This window comes from Puma concolor, chromosome E4, assembly GCF_028749965.1.
Source record: "Puma concolor isolate L17-30 chromosome E4, mPumCon1.1.hap2, whole genome shotgun sequence".
NCBI classification, from domain to species: domain Eukaryota; kingdom Metazoa; phylum Chordata; class Mammalia; order Carnivora; family Felidae; genus Puma; species Puma concolor.
In genome coordinates, this window is record NC_141683.1 from 3,206,243 (window position 1) to 3,220,238 (window position 13,996).

Here is a 13,996-nt window from a genome sequence, read left to right on the forward strand (position 1 = left end):
CAGGCTCTGGGCTGATGGCTCGGAGCCTGGAGCCTGTTTCCGATTCTGTGTCTCCCTCTCTCTCTGCCCCTCCCCCGTTCATGCTCTGTCTCTCTCTGTCCCAAAAATAAATAAACATTGAAAAAAAAAATTTTAAAAAAATAAAAAAAAAAAAAAAAAAAAAAAAAAAGAAATAACATGGTGATTTTCCCCTAACTTTCCTGTATACCCTTTGATTATTGATTAATTTCTTACATTATCCCATTATGCATCTGCGTTTATCTATAATCCAGAAAGCATTTGCTTTTCTGTTCTCGTGAGAGGCCCTCCGTTTCTCAACACCTCAAGTGGAACAGTGACAGGGACATGACCTCCTAACCACATGAGGCCAGAAGAACAATGTGTCTGCCTCGGTCCGAGGTGCCAGGAAGGGGCCGAAAAGGCCTTAGAAACCCATGCCCCATACATTCTCAGAGAGACAATGCACCTAGGAACCAATGAACCATTCTGTAGCTTAAGCGACTAGGTTCAGTCATCATCTGGAATGCCTCCGGGGGCCGGGTGGGCCTAGGGGCTGAAGTCACCTGTGCCCAGAGACACACTCCTTAGTTGCCGGAGTGGGGCTTTCAAATCCATGTCTCTCCTTTACAGGCCCTCTTTGCTGGCAAATGCATGAGGCCATCCTTCCCGTAAGTAAAGGAGTCTCCATACGGGATGGCAAGGGCTAAACGTAAGGCCGCACAATTTCTTGCGGAACCTTTTCTTCCCTAATGGTTCTTTTCCCAGGGGGCCTGCCGAGGCAATTCCCCGACAGACAATACCCCGGGTAGTTTTAAGGCCAAATTACCTAGAAGCGGGAGTCCCAGAAGCTTCACTGTCGGCGGGCCGCCCTGCAGTCGCCAATCCGTCCACAGCCCGGGCCCTGCCACTCAGGCTGGGATAGCTCGGCTTCCAGCAACGGAGGAGGAACAAAGTGTCTGTAATAGCTGACAACCGAGCAAATCTTTTGAGCAACTTTCCCCTCGCCCGATTCTTGGAGAATAGCAGGTGGGATTCACGGAGGAGAGCTTGGGTAGGCCGAGCGTCACCACGCGCCCCGCTGTCACCACGGCCATGTCTTCTGGGCCTGGCGCTGCTCGGCGCGTGGCAGGGTCAGCGGTGCCTAAATGTCGTCGGTCGCAGGACAGAAGGCGGACCACAAGGAAGCAGGCGGCACCCTGTGTCGGGCCGGGGGGTTGAGCGAGGCTGTGCACAGGGGGAGTAACCCCAAGCCTGTAAATTAGCCCAGAACATCACTGCTAACAACAGAATGGAAACCACATATGTGGTTGAAAAGTGCCGGGTAGTCATGTTAAAAGAGGTGGAAAGAGCCAGGTTCAATTGCCTGCAATATATTCAGCCCTACATACCCCAAATACGGACGTTTTAGCACGCAATCAGTATTTTAAATATTATTAATGCGCCATCTTGCCTTCTGCATGTTGAAGCTTTTGAAATCTGGCGAGCCTTTCACACTCAGGGCTGTGTAGCCTCGAGGAGGTTCGCGCGCATCCCCACGTCCTGGTTTCCTCCTCTGTGAATCTGGGCGATGAGGGCACGTACCTGATCAGGCTGTTGTGAGAGGCAAAAGAGAAAGATAAATGTCAAGAGCCTCTCGTGGTCCTGGGCAAGAAACTGCTCAGCAGACACTAGCGGTGACCCAGCTACATTCTCACTTCCTCAAGCTTGTTTCCCTGGCTGGTGTGAACTTTGGTTGACACGTCGTCTCCTGCGATGGGTGTTGGCTGTGGGTAAAAGAGAAACCGACCAAAGGGTCAGGGCCAGAGTTCTGCTAGAGTAGTCGCGGTGCAAGCCCCGTTTTGTTTCAATAAACCCCATTTTTATGCTCCCCCTCCCCCGGGGCAGAGCTTGGAACACCTGGAACATCACAGGTGCGTTTCCATCTGGGCAGAGGGTGGGAGCAGAATGGAGGCATGAGGGAAGAGACGGACTAAACAAGGGTTCGAGTTTTGCAAGAGGCTGGACATTTGGAGGAGACCAAGAGAGACTCTGTGCAGTGACTCGTAAACCGTTTTTCTTTCTACGTCTGCCCCTCCCCCCCCACCCCCACCCCCCCCCACTGCTTGGGCAATTTCATATCTTAATTTAATCACTAGCCCCTTACTTGTAGCAAGAATAATTTTCCTGTGTGGTCTCAAACTATTATGGGGCTCCACGGAGCAGGCTGAGGCCACCTCCCAGATGCAGCCCCCTCTACCCAGGGCGCTCACGGCGGCTCAGCAGGGCAGGGGACTGGAGAGGGCTGGGACAGAGAGCATCCCATTGTCATCACCAGCTGCTGCGTGCAGGGAGGGGAGGGGGACAAAGCTGGCGGCCCAGGAAGGCTGCCTTTGCTCACACGGTCAGGGAGGTCTGGGAAGACCCCTTGAGAAAGTGACCTTTGAGCTGAGATCTGAGTAGAAATTACTAGGCATCAGAAGCGGATGGGGGCAAGAGAGGGCCTAGAGCTCTCTAAGCAGAGGGAACTCTGTGCAAAGACTCTGGGCGTGAAGAAGCATTGCACGTGGGAGAACTGAAGGCCTCCTGGCTAGGCTGAGGCGCAGAGCAAGCAAGGATAGGGTGGAAGGGGGTCAGCAGGGCGACCCAGGTCAGGCTTGGCATCACCCTGTAGGCCCCACCCACCTCTGTGGTCTCTCTCCTAAAAAACCTATTTCAGGAGACGCAGCGGAAGGTTAGGGTGGTGGCAGAGGTAGAAATGTGGAGAAGGGGACACACTTGGAAGATGTTTCCAGCAGGGTGAACTACAAGAGGGAGTTGCCCTTTGGGTAGAAGGGGTGTGGGGAGGAGGTGTCAGGGTGCTGTCCAGGTTCTGACCTTCCAGAGAGGGGCTGCCCTCGCTGGCTGCCGTCTGCGTGGTGGCTCATCGCCAGTATGAGCCCTGGGTGCCGTGCTGTGCAGCTGCACACCTTCATGTGGTCTCTTTCTGAACACAGAGGCATGTCTAGGGAGAGCATGAGTGAGAGCTGGAGGAGAGAGTGTTTAGGCAGTGGGGGCCCCGAGAGGACGCCTGCGGAGAGGTGCACCTAGAAGGCCTGGGTGAGGGGAGGAGGAGAGCAAGGACACGGATGGAGGAAAGAGGGACTAAGGACACTGAGGTGGAAGACTCTGGATATTGATCAGAGATTGGAGGAGGGAAGGGGCGGTGGGGGAGGGAGGAGGATGGGGGAGGGGAATCAGAGATGGGGGGGTCAGAGACTGGAGGGGGAAGGATGGGGGAAGGGGGATCAGAGATGGGGGAGGGGGGATCAGAGACTGGAGGGGGGAGGATGGGGGAGGGGGGATCAGAGACTGGAGGGGGGAGGATGGGGGACGGGGGATCAGAGACTGGAGGGGGGAGGATGGGGGCATGGAAGAGTCAGAGATGCAGGAGGGAGGATGGGGGAGGGGAATCAGAGATGGGAGGGGGAGGATAGAGGAGGGAGGATCAGAGACTGGAGCGGGGAGGATGGGCGTGGGGGGAGTCAGAGACGGGGGGGATGGGGGGATCAAAGACTGGAGGGGGGAGGATGGGGGCGGGGGGGGTCAGAGATGGGGGATGGGGAGATCAGAGACTGGAGGGGAGAGGGTGGGGGAAGGGGAGTCAGATGGGGGGATGGGGGATCAGAGACTGGAGGGGGTAGGATGGGGAAGGGGGATCAGAGACTGGAGGGGAGAGGATGGGGGTGGGGGGTCAGAGATGGGGGAAGATGGGGAATAGGGAAAGGGTGATCAGGGACTGGGGGACAGGATGGGGGGCTGGGGAATCAGAGACTGGAGGAAGGAGGATGGGGGAGGGCGGGGGATCAGAGATCGGGGAGCCAGGGAAGGGGTCGGGGGGGGGGGGGGCCCGGGGGGCAGGGTTAGGGGGGAAGGGGAGGGGAGATGCGAGAGGAGGGGCAATCGGAGGTGGGCGGGACGCGGGGCGGGACGCGGGGCGGGCCTCGGGGCCTGCAGGGAAGTCTGGAGTCGGAGCCCGGCGCCCACAGGCGGCCGTGGCCTCTCGCTGCCCTGGGGGCTTCCCTCGGGTCCGTGGAAGCCCTGGGGGCGCGCGGAGCGGAGCGCGCGCGGGGCGCCGGAGACCGCGGGTCCCGGGGCCCCGCGCGCGGGGGGAGGCCGCCCTTCCGCCGCCCCGGCGGGTGGCTGTTGTTGGCTTGCTGGCTCTGGCTGCCCGCGCGCTGCCCCGGCCGCTCCCCCGGCGCCGGCGAGCTGCGGTGCCTGCAGATGTCGGCCTTCGCCAACGGCAGCTGGGCGCGCTCCGACGGCCTGGGGCTGGTCGAGGGGCTGCGCGCCTACCGCTGGGGCGGCGCCTCGGACGCCGTGCGCTTCCTCAAGCCCTGGGCCCGGGGCTCGTGGGGCCAGCGGCAGTGGGACGACCTGCAGCGCCTGTTCCGCGTGTACCGCAGGAGCTTCACCCGCGACGTGCAGGAGTTCGTCAAAATGCTGCGCTTGGACTGTGAGCTGGACGACGGCCCCCCGGGGCCGGACCCCCATCCCCCTCCCTCCCCCACGGGGCCGCCGTCGCCCCCTCCTCCCTCCCCCCGGGGCCCGGCGTCCCCCTTACCCCTTTCCCCGGGGCCCGGCGTGCCCCCCTCCCCCCTCCCCCCGGGGCCCGGCGTCCCCCCCCCTCCCCCCTCCCCCCCGAGGCCCGGCGTCCCCCTTACCCTCCCCCCTCCCCCCCCCCCCCCGGGCACGGCGTGCCCCCCCGTACCCCCTACCCCGGGCCCGGCGTCCCCCCCTACCCCCGGGGCTCCCCGCTTGCGCCTCCCGGTCCGGGTTCCCGGGATCCTGCGCGCTCCCTGCCTCTGACCCTCACAGGGCGCGCGCTGCCCCAGACTCCGGGTCCCCGGAGAGACCCCGCACGCCTCCCCCGCTTCCCTCTAACCCTTTCGGCCCTCCTTCTCCGCGTCTTCCCAGATCCCTTTGAGATCCAAGTGTCCGCTGGCTGTGAGGTTCTCCCCGGGAACACCTCGCAAAGCTTCTTCCACGCGGCCTTCCAAGGACAGGAGATCCTCCGTTTCCAAGGCACTTCTTGGGTGCCCTCCTCAAGTGCGCCGGTCTGGGCAGACAGGGCCTCCAGGAAGCTCAACGAGGACCAGGGGACCCGGAAAACGCTACAGTTGCTTCTCAATGACACCTGCCCCCTGTTTGTCAGGGACATCCTCCAGGCAGGGAAGTCGGAGCTGGAGAAGCAAGGTGAGCCCGCCCCCTCTCCCCCCTGCCCTCCTCTCCAGGGCTCCACCCGGGTCTTCCTTCCCGGAGCTCACAGCCCTTAGATCATCCTCGGGGTGGGAGTGGGAGTGGGGAGGCTCAGGAAGGCGGGGAGAAGGTGTGAGGGTATTTATTCATCACACAGACCTTCTCTGAGCGCCCTTTGGGTTCCGCGATCCGAATTAAATACACACTGAGGGTCAAACAGGCAATCTACCTGAGGGGAGGGGGAGAAGGCAGGTGAACAATTAAGGCAGTGGGACCCGTGTGACAGCCGAATGCAGGGCCCTCATGGGAGCCTGAGATGGGGGAGGGAGTCGGGTCCAGCGGCTTTCCTGGAGAAGCCAACACAAATGGATAGGTCATGACCGACTTCACCTCCAGAGGTGGAAACGTGGGATGCGGAGTTCCTGCCTTGAGACCCCCCCACTCCCGTTTCCTTGTTGGACACAGTGAAGCCCGAGGCCTGGCTGTCCACTGGCCCCAGTCCCGGTCCTGGCCGTCTGCTCCTTGTGTGCCATGTTTCCGGCTTCTACCCAAAGCCAGTGTGGGTGACGTGGATGCGGGGTGAGCAGGAGCAGCCGGGCACCCGGCGCGGCGACGTCCTGCCCCACGCCGACGAGACGTGGTATCTTCGGGTGACCCTGGACGTGGCGGCCGGGGAGGCGGCCGGCCTGTCTTGCCGAGTGAGACACAGCAGTCTAGGAGGCCAGGACATGGTCCTCCACTGGGGTGAGAAAGGGCTGGTGCCCCGCAGGGCACGGAGAAGAGGGTCCTCAGGCATAGAGGGAGGCACTGGAGGGGGGTGGGTTTGGACACACACAAGGATAGAGGAGTTTCCAAGATGAGCCCCCGCCCACCAGGAGGGTCTGAAGGAGGGGATTCCAGATATAGGAAGGAGGGGAACAAAGTCGGAACTCAAAAAGGATTGAGACCAATGTTCCACATACAGGAAGAAAGAGAGACCAAAGACCGGAAGGTCCAGAAGTAGGTGGTAAATAAAGAGTCTCAGAGGAGTCATCCCCAGGAGACCACTGCGGGGTGGGGGGTGGGGGGGGGCACAAGGGAGCGGCAGGTCCTGAGAGCTTCCTGACTGTGCACAGCGTGGTGTCCACTTGTCCCCGGCTCCTTTGAAACGGGTGCCCTTCTTGTAATTTCATAGTTGAAGACGTGGAGACTGAGCTGGGTCAGGTTCATTGTCTCATGGTGGGAGGTGGAAGACCGGATCTAGACTGAGGTCCCGGCTACAGAGCGGTCGCCCTTCCCCTGTGTGCCGTCCCGCCGTGCGCTGGAGCGAAGGGGTCGGGGCGCCCAGTCCCTGAGATGACATGGGGTCTCCAGACTGCAGAGGAAGGGACATGGGCGCCCGTGTGGGCCACCTGGCACCTTCACACGGGCTTAGACCGCAGGCCTTGGGATAGAGAGGGGTCCTGTGCTGAGAGCCTGTGTTCCCCACGCAGGGTCCCCCACGGGGCTGATCGCCGTGGCCGTGCTGGTGTCCCTTGTGATCACTGGGTGCGTTGGATACTTAACCTTCAAGAGGCGCTGGTAGGTCTCCCCTTCCCGACCCCTCCTTCCCTCAGCCTCTGCCCATTTCTTCTCTCCTCCAGCCCCTCTCCCCTTTTCCTTAACGCGCTCTCCCTTCCTATGCTCTCGCAGCTCCTATCAAAACATCCTGTGACTGTGCTTACAGCACCTGTTGGCCTGGGACTCAGGACCCCAAGTTCCCAGGACGGCAGGTCAGCCGCTGAGGGTGAAAGAGAGGTGCCCTGAAGAAGCAGGCGGTTGTCACAAGGCTGCTCTCATCACATCCTTTCGACATTTCATCTAAGAAGATTTAAGTTCTTTTCCACTGTCCTGCAAGTTTCTAAGCCCAAGTGGTTCTACAAAAAGAGAAGTGCAGACTTCCAGGCACAAGCCGTTGCGGGCCGGGGCGGGAGGGAGTGGGTGCTCGTTGGTTGTTTGCACGGTGGGATCGGGAGTGAATCAGGAAGTGCTTGGTCCAGCTTCTTGTTGTCAAGAATAAAGGAAGACGGACCAGAAAACGAATGAAGGAATGAAGGAATGAATGAAGACCCTGGGCTTGGCTATAGCCCACACTTTTCAAGAAAAGGGCACCTTTCTTGAAAGGGGATTTTTGTGTGAGCCTACCTGATGTTCAAATGTGCGCTCAAACTGTGGCAAGATATTCGGGACACCCCAGACACGTCTTTGCTGGTTGCTGGCAATGTGGGGGGCTCCTCGTTTGTGTCTCTTTTGGAAAGAAGTTTGTCCTGAATGTCGTATGGGTAGTTTTAGGGTGTGGTCTCGTATGTGAATTTGGATTTATAAAGGGGGATGTTTTCTCTTTAAAAGAAAGTTAGCTGATGGGAAAAGCAGAAGTTTGCCAAGCTTTTATTTGCCGCAACTGGCTTATAAAGGAGAAATCGTAGTGGATGTGTGTTGCGTAGATAAAAAGTTACTCTGGGTAGGGATATTTGTCTCAAGGGGCCAGTTGCTTTTTTCACATTGGAAGAGGGTCACGAGGGTGTCTCCCCAAATAGCCTCTTCTGCTTACGGCCATTAGATGAGACGGTGCTCAGGAAGGGGTGAGCCCACTGCGCAGGTGTGAGCTGCACTGATCACCGCCCAGCTGGCTGCTCTGTTCCTGGTCTGACCCTTGAGCGTCCAGAGGAAGTGGGACAACACGGTTGCTGGAGAGTCTTTGCCTGAGAAAATGAAGATTTGGCGTCTTGTGTGCTGAACTCTCTGGTTGAGCCAGGATGTGGGTTTAGCTCTTGCTCCTGAAGCCGTGGTTCTCAGTTGTGGTCTCCTGACCAGCGGCCTTGGCACCACTGGGAACTTGCACGTTATTCTAGACCTCACCCCAGACCTACAGAATGAGAAATGGGGTGCTCTCCCAACCCCGGAAGCTGTGTTTTAACAAGCCCTCAGATGATTCTGATGTTCAGCGAAGGTTAGAGAGCCGCTGTGCTCAGGCTTTGGGTAACGCTGTGCTCAGGCTTTGGGTAAAGCTGGCTAACGTTTTGGGTAACGCTGTGGGTAACATTTCTCAGAAATGCCAAGTGAAAATATCGGCCTGGGGTTAGTCAGGGAGGGCTTCCTGGAAGGGGAGTTTGGCGCAGGACTCGTAGAGGCAATGAGGTGAACCAGCAGATGCCCTGGGTCGGGAGACCAGGGTTCTAGCCTCAGACTCAGTTTCCTCCTGTGTCAGACAGAACCAGGAGGCAGAACCTCAGTCGGGCCCCGAATGTGCCAGGGCCTTGGTCTTGGACCGCCAGCCTCCAGCCCGTGAGAGATACATTTCTGCTGTTTCTAAGCCACCCCTTCTGTGGCCTTTTGTTACAACAGCTCGAGTGAGTGGAGACAGATTATGCCACAGGGTAAGGAGCAAATGTGTGCAAATGTGCGGTGGTATTATGGTGCCTTCAAACCTTGGCCGTGTTACTACTGCCTTTGGTGTGACAGTGGCCTCAGCCCATTTGGTTCAGCTTAACTTTCAGCCATGTTAGGCCGCCAACGCCTCGCACTGGCCTTCCTCCTTCTTGGGGCCTGAGTGTTCAAGCCCCTTCTGAAATCAAGCCCCTCTGAAATGCTTCAGTGTGAATTTACGGTAACCCTGGTTTGTTTTTAAGCGACTGATTTATTATTGTGGAAATAAAGGCCTGTCTTTGAGAAAATCTGTCCTGCTTTCCAATCCTCAGTTTATTTATTATGGTTATTTTTATTTTTTTAATGTTTATTTATTTTTGAGAGAGAGACAGAGCGCGAGCGGGGGAGGAAGAGAGAGAGAGGGAGACGCCGAATCCGAAGCGGGCTCCAGGCTCCGAGCTGTTGGCACAGAGCCCGATGCGCAGCTCGAACTCATGAGCCGTGAGATCATGACCTGAGCTGAAGTCAGACACTTAACCCACTGAGCCACCAGGCGCCCCTCCGATCCTCAGTTTAAAACATCTCCAGAAACGCGGAAGGATTCATTCTCCCACGGGGTTGATGTTCTCTCTGTGAATATCGTGCTCCTGGCTGAGTGCGGTGCTGTTCGTCACTTTCTTGTCGCTGGGCTCCAGAACCATCCTTCGTCTGTGCTGGGGGATGATGGGTGGAATCCCTCCGATCACTTCTTTGAAGTGAGCGGCAGAGTTTTCAGTAGAGGGCCCTGGAGAGACGCTGCTGGAGGAAGGGGCCCTCTGCAGGTTCGAGCTACTGTGTGGCCTGGTGGGTCTGCAGAACGGGCGCAAAGGCACCCCGCGTGCCGCTGCCCCAGCCGCCTGCCCAGAGCTCACGGGCACTGGGGGACCTCGCAGCCTCAGCCTGGGGATGACCTTCCCATACCCTCTTGATGTGGACACTCCCAGGTGCCACTGGGACTCCCTGCGTCTCCTGGCGTCCCCATACCCACCGCAGACACTTGTATGTGCTTAGTCCCCCTGCCGCCTGGAGGTCCCCACTGAGCCGCACTGTCGCCAAGCCCCGGGCCGAGGTCTGGAGAGCTGCTTCCAACTTGTCCAGTGACTGCAGGCCAGCTCTGGCCCGAAGAAGCCAGCGAACTTCTCTGCCACCCACGGGGCTGAACTGCACCTTCTCCGATGAGGTCTGCACTCCAGCCTCTGCGGAGGAGGCTCACCTCTCCGGGTGTATTCTTCTTCTTTGGATATTCTCCCCGGCCCTGGGGTCCTGTGTAGAGTTTCCTTTTATCTTATAGTTATTTTCTTATAGTTTATTAATTCGACTGGACTCCCGTTTGGCTCACTGATTGGTTTCTATTTCCTCATTGGACTCAGGTGGACGCACGTGGGTGTATCTGCGACCAGAGAGAGGAATCGGCCAGCTCTCCGAGGCTGTCACTCGAATTCACTCTTGCTCTTGGGTCTATGGCACAGCGACGAGCCACTTGGCGTTAACTTTTCGTCCTGGGGCTTCGATCTGATGTTCTGTGCCAGGCCATCCTCTGTGCCAGGCTTCGAGGCGTGCTGTTAAGAAGCCAGGACAGGTGTAAACGGGGACCAACTTTCTGGCATTTACTGCCTCCTGTGTGTGCTGTGCCCAGTTGTAGCCCTGACTCCCCTCCTCGGTTCCTCCTCTTGGCGTGGCCTCTGTTCCAAGGCCACCGCACCTTCCCACACCAGCACGCGCTCCCCAGGCTCTCCCGTCACTTTGGTCCCGTGGCTGCTGAGCTCACTATCGTGTGCACTATCGTGGCTCAGCTTGGCTCCTGCTGTGCGATACAGCCCGGGAGAGGCTGTACCCTCTTCAACTTCTTTTTCTGAACTCGCGCTGGGTTTTTGCACGGTTTGCATTCTCTTGCTGATTTTATTGAACCATCCCTATAGGGATTCTTCCACATTTTTACCCCCCACCCCCCCAGCTTTTCACCCTGCATATTACCACCTTTCCTATCTTCTGGCGAAAGTCAGGATTATCCGGGAACGGTTCCTACATCTTTCCTCCTTCCTGGCTCGCAGGGTGAGTGATTTTCCACTCAACCCCGTCTGCAGAGAAATGTCTGTCTTTGCTAAGCCGGACCCTCGCATCGGGGCTTTCCTGGCACAGCCTCCGGGCTCCCGCCCAGTGTCCGCCACCCACAGGCTCCCCACCTTTAGCACCCCAGTGTCCACACACAGCCTGTGAAGGTTAAAAACAGCAACAAAAAACCTGGCCTGTGGGCAAAAAATTCTCGCGTTGAAAAATCCTGCAGTTATGTGTCTGGATGCTGTTTGACACTTTAACATATGTCTCTATTCCTTTCCTTGAAATCTTCTCTTCCGTTCTCCTTATCCGTGTCAGATACCCACTCGTTTCCCTGAACGCAGAGGGAGAATGCGGCAGAGTAGAAAACAGAAATGCCTTCCGGGTCATGCTAGGTTATGTTTCCAAATGTTTAGTGATTGCAGACAGGATAGGATGTCAGTGCTTGAACAGAACATCCTGACAAAACAGGAAGATCTTCCCAAACTAGAACGGGATGTTCTCCCTGGTGGGGAGGCGTGGGGGGGGGGGGGCTCTAACTGCAGAAAGCACCTGTCCCAGGGAGGCGGCAGGGTCCCCGAGACAAGGACTAGGTGGCAGTACGGGGCAGCAGAGTGGGGGAAACTGACAAACGTCTCACGCTCCTGATTGTGGTGCAGAAATGGCAGAGAGGACACTGGATCCGAGAGGCTGAACAGGAAGTGAGGTGACTATCTGAGCAGTGATCTGTGCGGTTCTGTGAATGACTACCAGGGGCTGTTGTGTTAGAGTCAGGACTCCAGGGATGGGGTGGGCGGGAAGACACCAGGGACAACTAAGGTTACGTCTCCCCCACCACAGACTGGGACGATGCTCGGACTGAGAAGTGACAGGTTAACCAGTAGAAACCAAAGAAAGTGGTATTTCCTGCACACTGAGCTTACAGTCGAAGATTCGCACCTGCTACCTGTGGGTGGCCAAGAATTGTCTGCATCCTGGATAAATTATAACGCTTGGCACTGGAGCCAAGGCATTTTGAGACACTCTCTGTGATGGTATTGGAACATTCGTCTGAAGTCTGGAGATGGACACAGGATTTAATACTGAGTCCTGAAATGCCCCCGGGTTACGATGAGCTCCCTGTGAAATTCGGCCGCGGAGGGATGTGTAGCCTGTAAGTGGCCACACGGCGGTTGGCTGATAGAAGAAACCAAGGGTAAGAGCCTTGTGAGGACTTCCTGAGAAGATCGTTTCTGTTCGTTCCAGAAAAATAGCTCGAAATGGGAGAAAGTGGAAAATCACACGCATGGCCTGTATCTTGGATTTTAAATTTCAACAACACTAACCACAGCTACCATAGCAACGAGAGCCCAACATCTTCCTGGGGCTCGGAAATGTAAATCTGACTCCCAGGGAACACTTTTTGAAAGGCGTGAAGTCACACGTTCTGTGCTGCACTTTAGACTTTTAATGTCCTGGCTCGGGCGAAGGAGAGACAGGAAGCGTAGCTGGTGTCTCGAAGGGTTCTCGCCGTGTGATCAAAGGGCGCCGACACGGAGAATGTGCTTGTGCTCCGAGGTCTGGGCCAGGCCAGGGGAGCGAGCACACAGAACCAAGAGGGTTGAGATGTCCTGATGGCTTTGCAGCCTTCGGAAAACCAAGCCAAAGTCCCCTTCTGTCGGGCCTCAGAGCCAGGTGCCATGGCAGAGTGACCCATGTGTCCCTTGCAGATGTGACAAGAAGAGCTAAGCTTCGCTCTTTCCACAGATGATATGACCACATACCTGGAAAGCTCAAGCATCCATATTTGACAAAGCAAAGAAGGACTTGAACTGGGAGGGGAGTTTCGTCGTGCAGACAAGGTAAGTGTATGAAAATCAAAGCTAATCTCTCTATTAGCAAGAACCAGCTAGAAATGCAAATGAGAACAAATAATGCACATTCCAAAAAGCGAGAGAAGTATATGATTCTTAGGAATGTAGTTCACAAGAATGGCACATGCCCCAAATAAGGAAAAGCAGAGGGTCCTCTGAAGGACAAGAGATGTGTTCTGAATTAATGGAAAGATGTACTCTATTCTTTGATATGATCAAATATCAACCCCCCAAGGGGGTTCATGTGAATTAAATGAAATTCTTAGTATTAAAACCGCCAAAAATGTGGGGAAAAAATGGTGCGGGTATAGGATCTGCCATACTGAATATTAAAACTCAGAGACACTGTCACCAAAATACTGTGGTAATGGGCGGGGGGGGGGAGGGGACAGATGTTTAGGGGACAAAGTTGCATCAGGTGGAAAATAAGTCATAGAGATTCTGATGCGCCGTGCAGTGAATACACACAGAGTCATCAAACTGGCTGAGAGACTAAGTTTCAATTACTCCAGACACTAGGGGTGCCTGGTGGCTTAGTCGGTTGAGCAGCAGACTTTGGCTCAGGTCGTGATCCCTCCGTTCCTGAGTTCGAGCCCTGCATGGGGCTCTGTGCTGACAGCTCAGAGCCTGGAGCCTGCTTCCAATTCTGTGTCTCCCTCTCTCTCTGCCCCTCTCCCGCTTGCACTCTGTCTCTCTCTGGCTCTGTCTCTCTCTCAAAAATAAATGAACATTAAAAAAAATATATTCCAACCACTAAAAAGCAATAATTATGTGACCTGATAGAGGCGCCAATTATTGCTACAGTGGCAATCATATTACAATATGTAAACGTTTCAAATTCACATGCATGCCTTAAAGTATACAATGTTACATGTCAAACATATCTGAATCAAAATAAAATAAAAAATGAAAAGCTAATAAGAGACTACTCTGTTAATAACACTGACCAACAGTTGGATCGAGGAGTAAAACAGGAAGACGAGGAATAGCGTGTGATCTCATGTCACTGCAGAAGAATGATCAGTGAGGGCTCATCTCTCCATCTAGAAAAGAAGATAATATTGGAGCCCCACCTGACGGCATCAGTAAGTTCCAGACGTATTAAAGACTGAAGTTTGAAGGTTTTTTTTGTTTTTTTGTTTTACCAAAATAGGAACTGGGAAACTATAAAATAAAATATACACATGTTAAGGGGCGCCTGGGTGGCTCAGTCGGTTAAGCATCGGACTTCAGCTCAGGTTATGCTCTCACAGTTCGTGGGTTTGAGCCTCGCGTCAGGTTCTGTGCTATCAGTGCGGAGTCCCCTTTGTATCCTCTGTCCCCTTCTCTCTCTGCCCCTCCCCCCTCTCAAAAATAAATAAATATTTAAAAAAATACGCATCTTAAAAAAATTAATATTTTGTATGGCAACAGACAGCATAAATTGACCCTAGATTGGGGAACATACCTAT

General features: G+C 55.7%; 1 protein-coding gene and 2 long non-coding RNA genes across 3 annotated transcripts; 2 read left to right on the plus strand and 1 right to left on the minus strand.

The window, feature by feature from the left end:
• Positions 1–627: 627 nt before the first annotated feature.
• LOC147572239 (uncharacterized) lies at positions 628–3,203 on the minus strand. Its single transcript, XR_015246163.1, has 3 exons — positions 2,854–3,203; positions 1,695–1,763; positions 628–1,590 (listed from the first exon to the last, which is right to left on the minus strand). It is a non-coding gene; the product is annotated as an uncharacterized LOC147572239 (long non-coding RNA).
• A 900-nt stretch (positions 3,204–4,103) lies between these two features.
• CD1D (CD1d molecule) lies at positions 4,104–7,700 on the plus strand. Its single transcript, XM_086694711.1, has 5 exons — positions 4,104–4,471; positions 4,933–5,211; positions 5,680–5,958; positions 6,687–6,774; positions 6,886–7,700. Exons 1-5 carry the CDS (start codon positions 4,240–4,242, stop codon positions 6,905–6,907), a joined length of 900 nt encoding a protein of 299 aa, XP_086550837.1. The 5' UTR covers positions 4,104–4,239; the 3' UTR covers positions 6,908–7,700.
• A 579-nt stretch (positions 7,701–8,279) lies between these two features.
• On the plus strand, positions 8,280–13,736 carry LOC147572241 (uncharacterized). The gene is made up of 2 exons (XR_015246419.1): positions 8,280–12,533; positions 13,499–13,736. It is a non-coding gene; the product is annotated as an uncharacterized LOC147572241 (long non-coding RNA).
• The last annotated feature ends 260 nt before the right edge of the window (positions 13,737–13,996 follow it).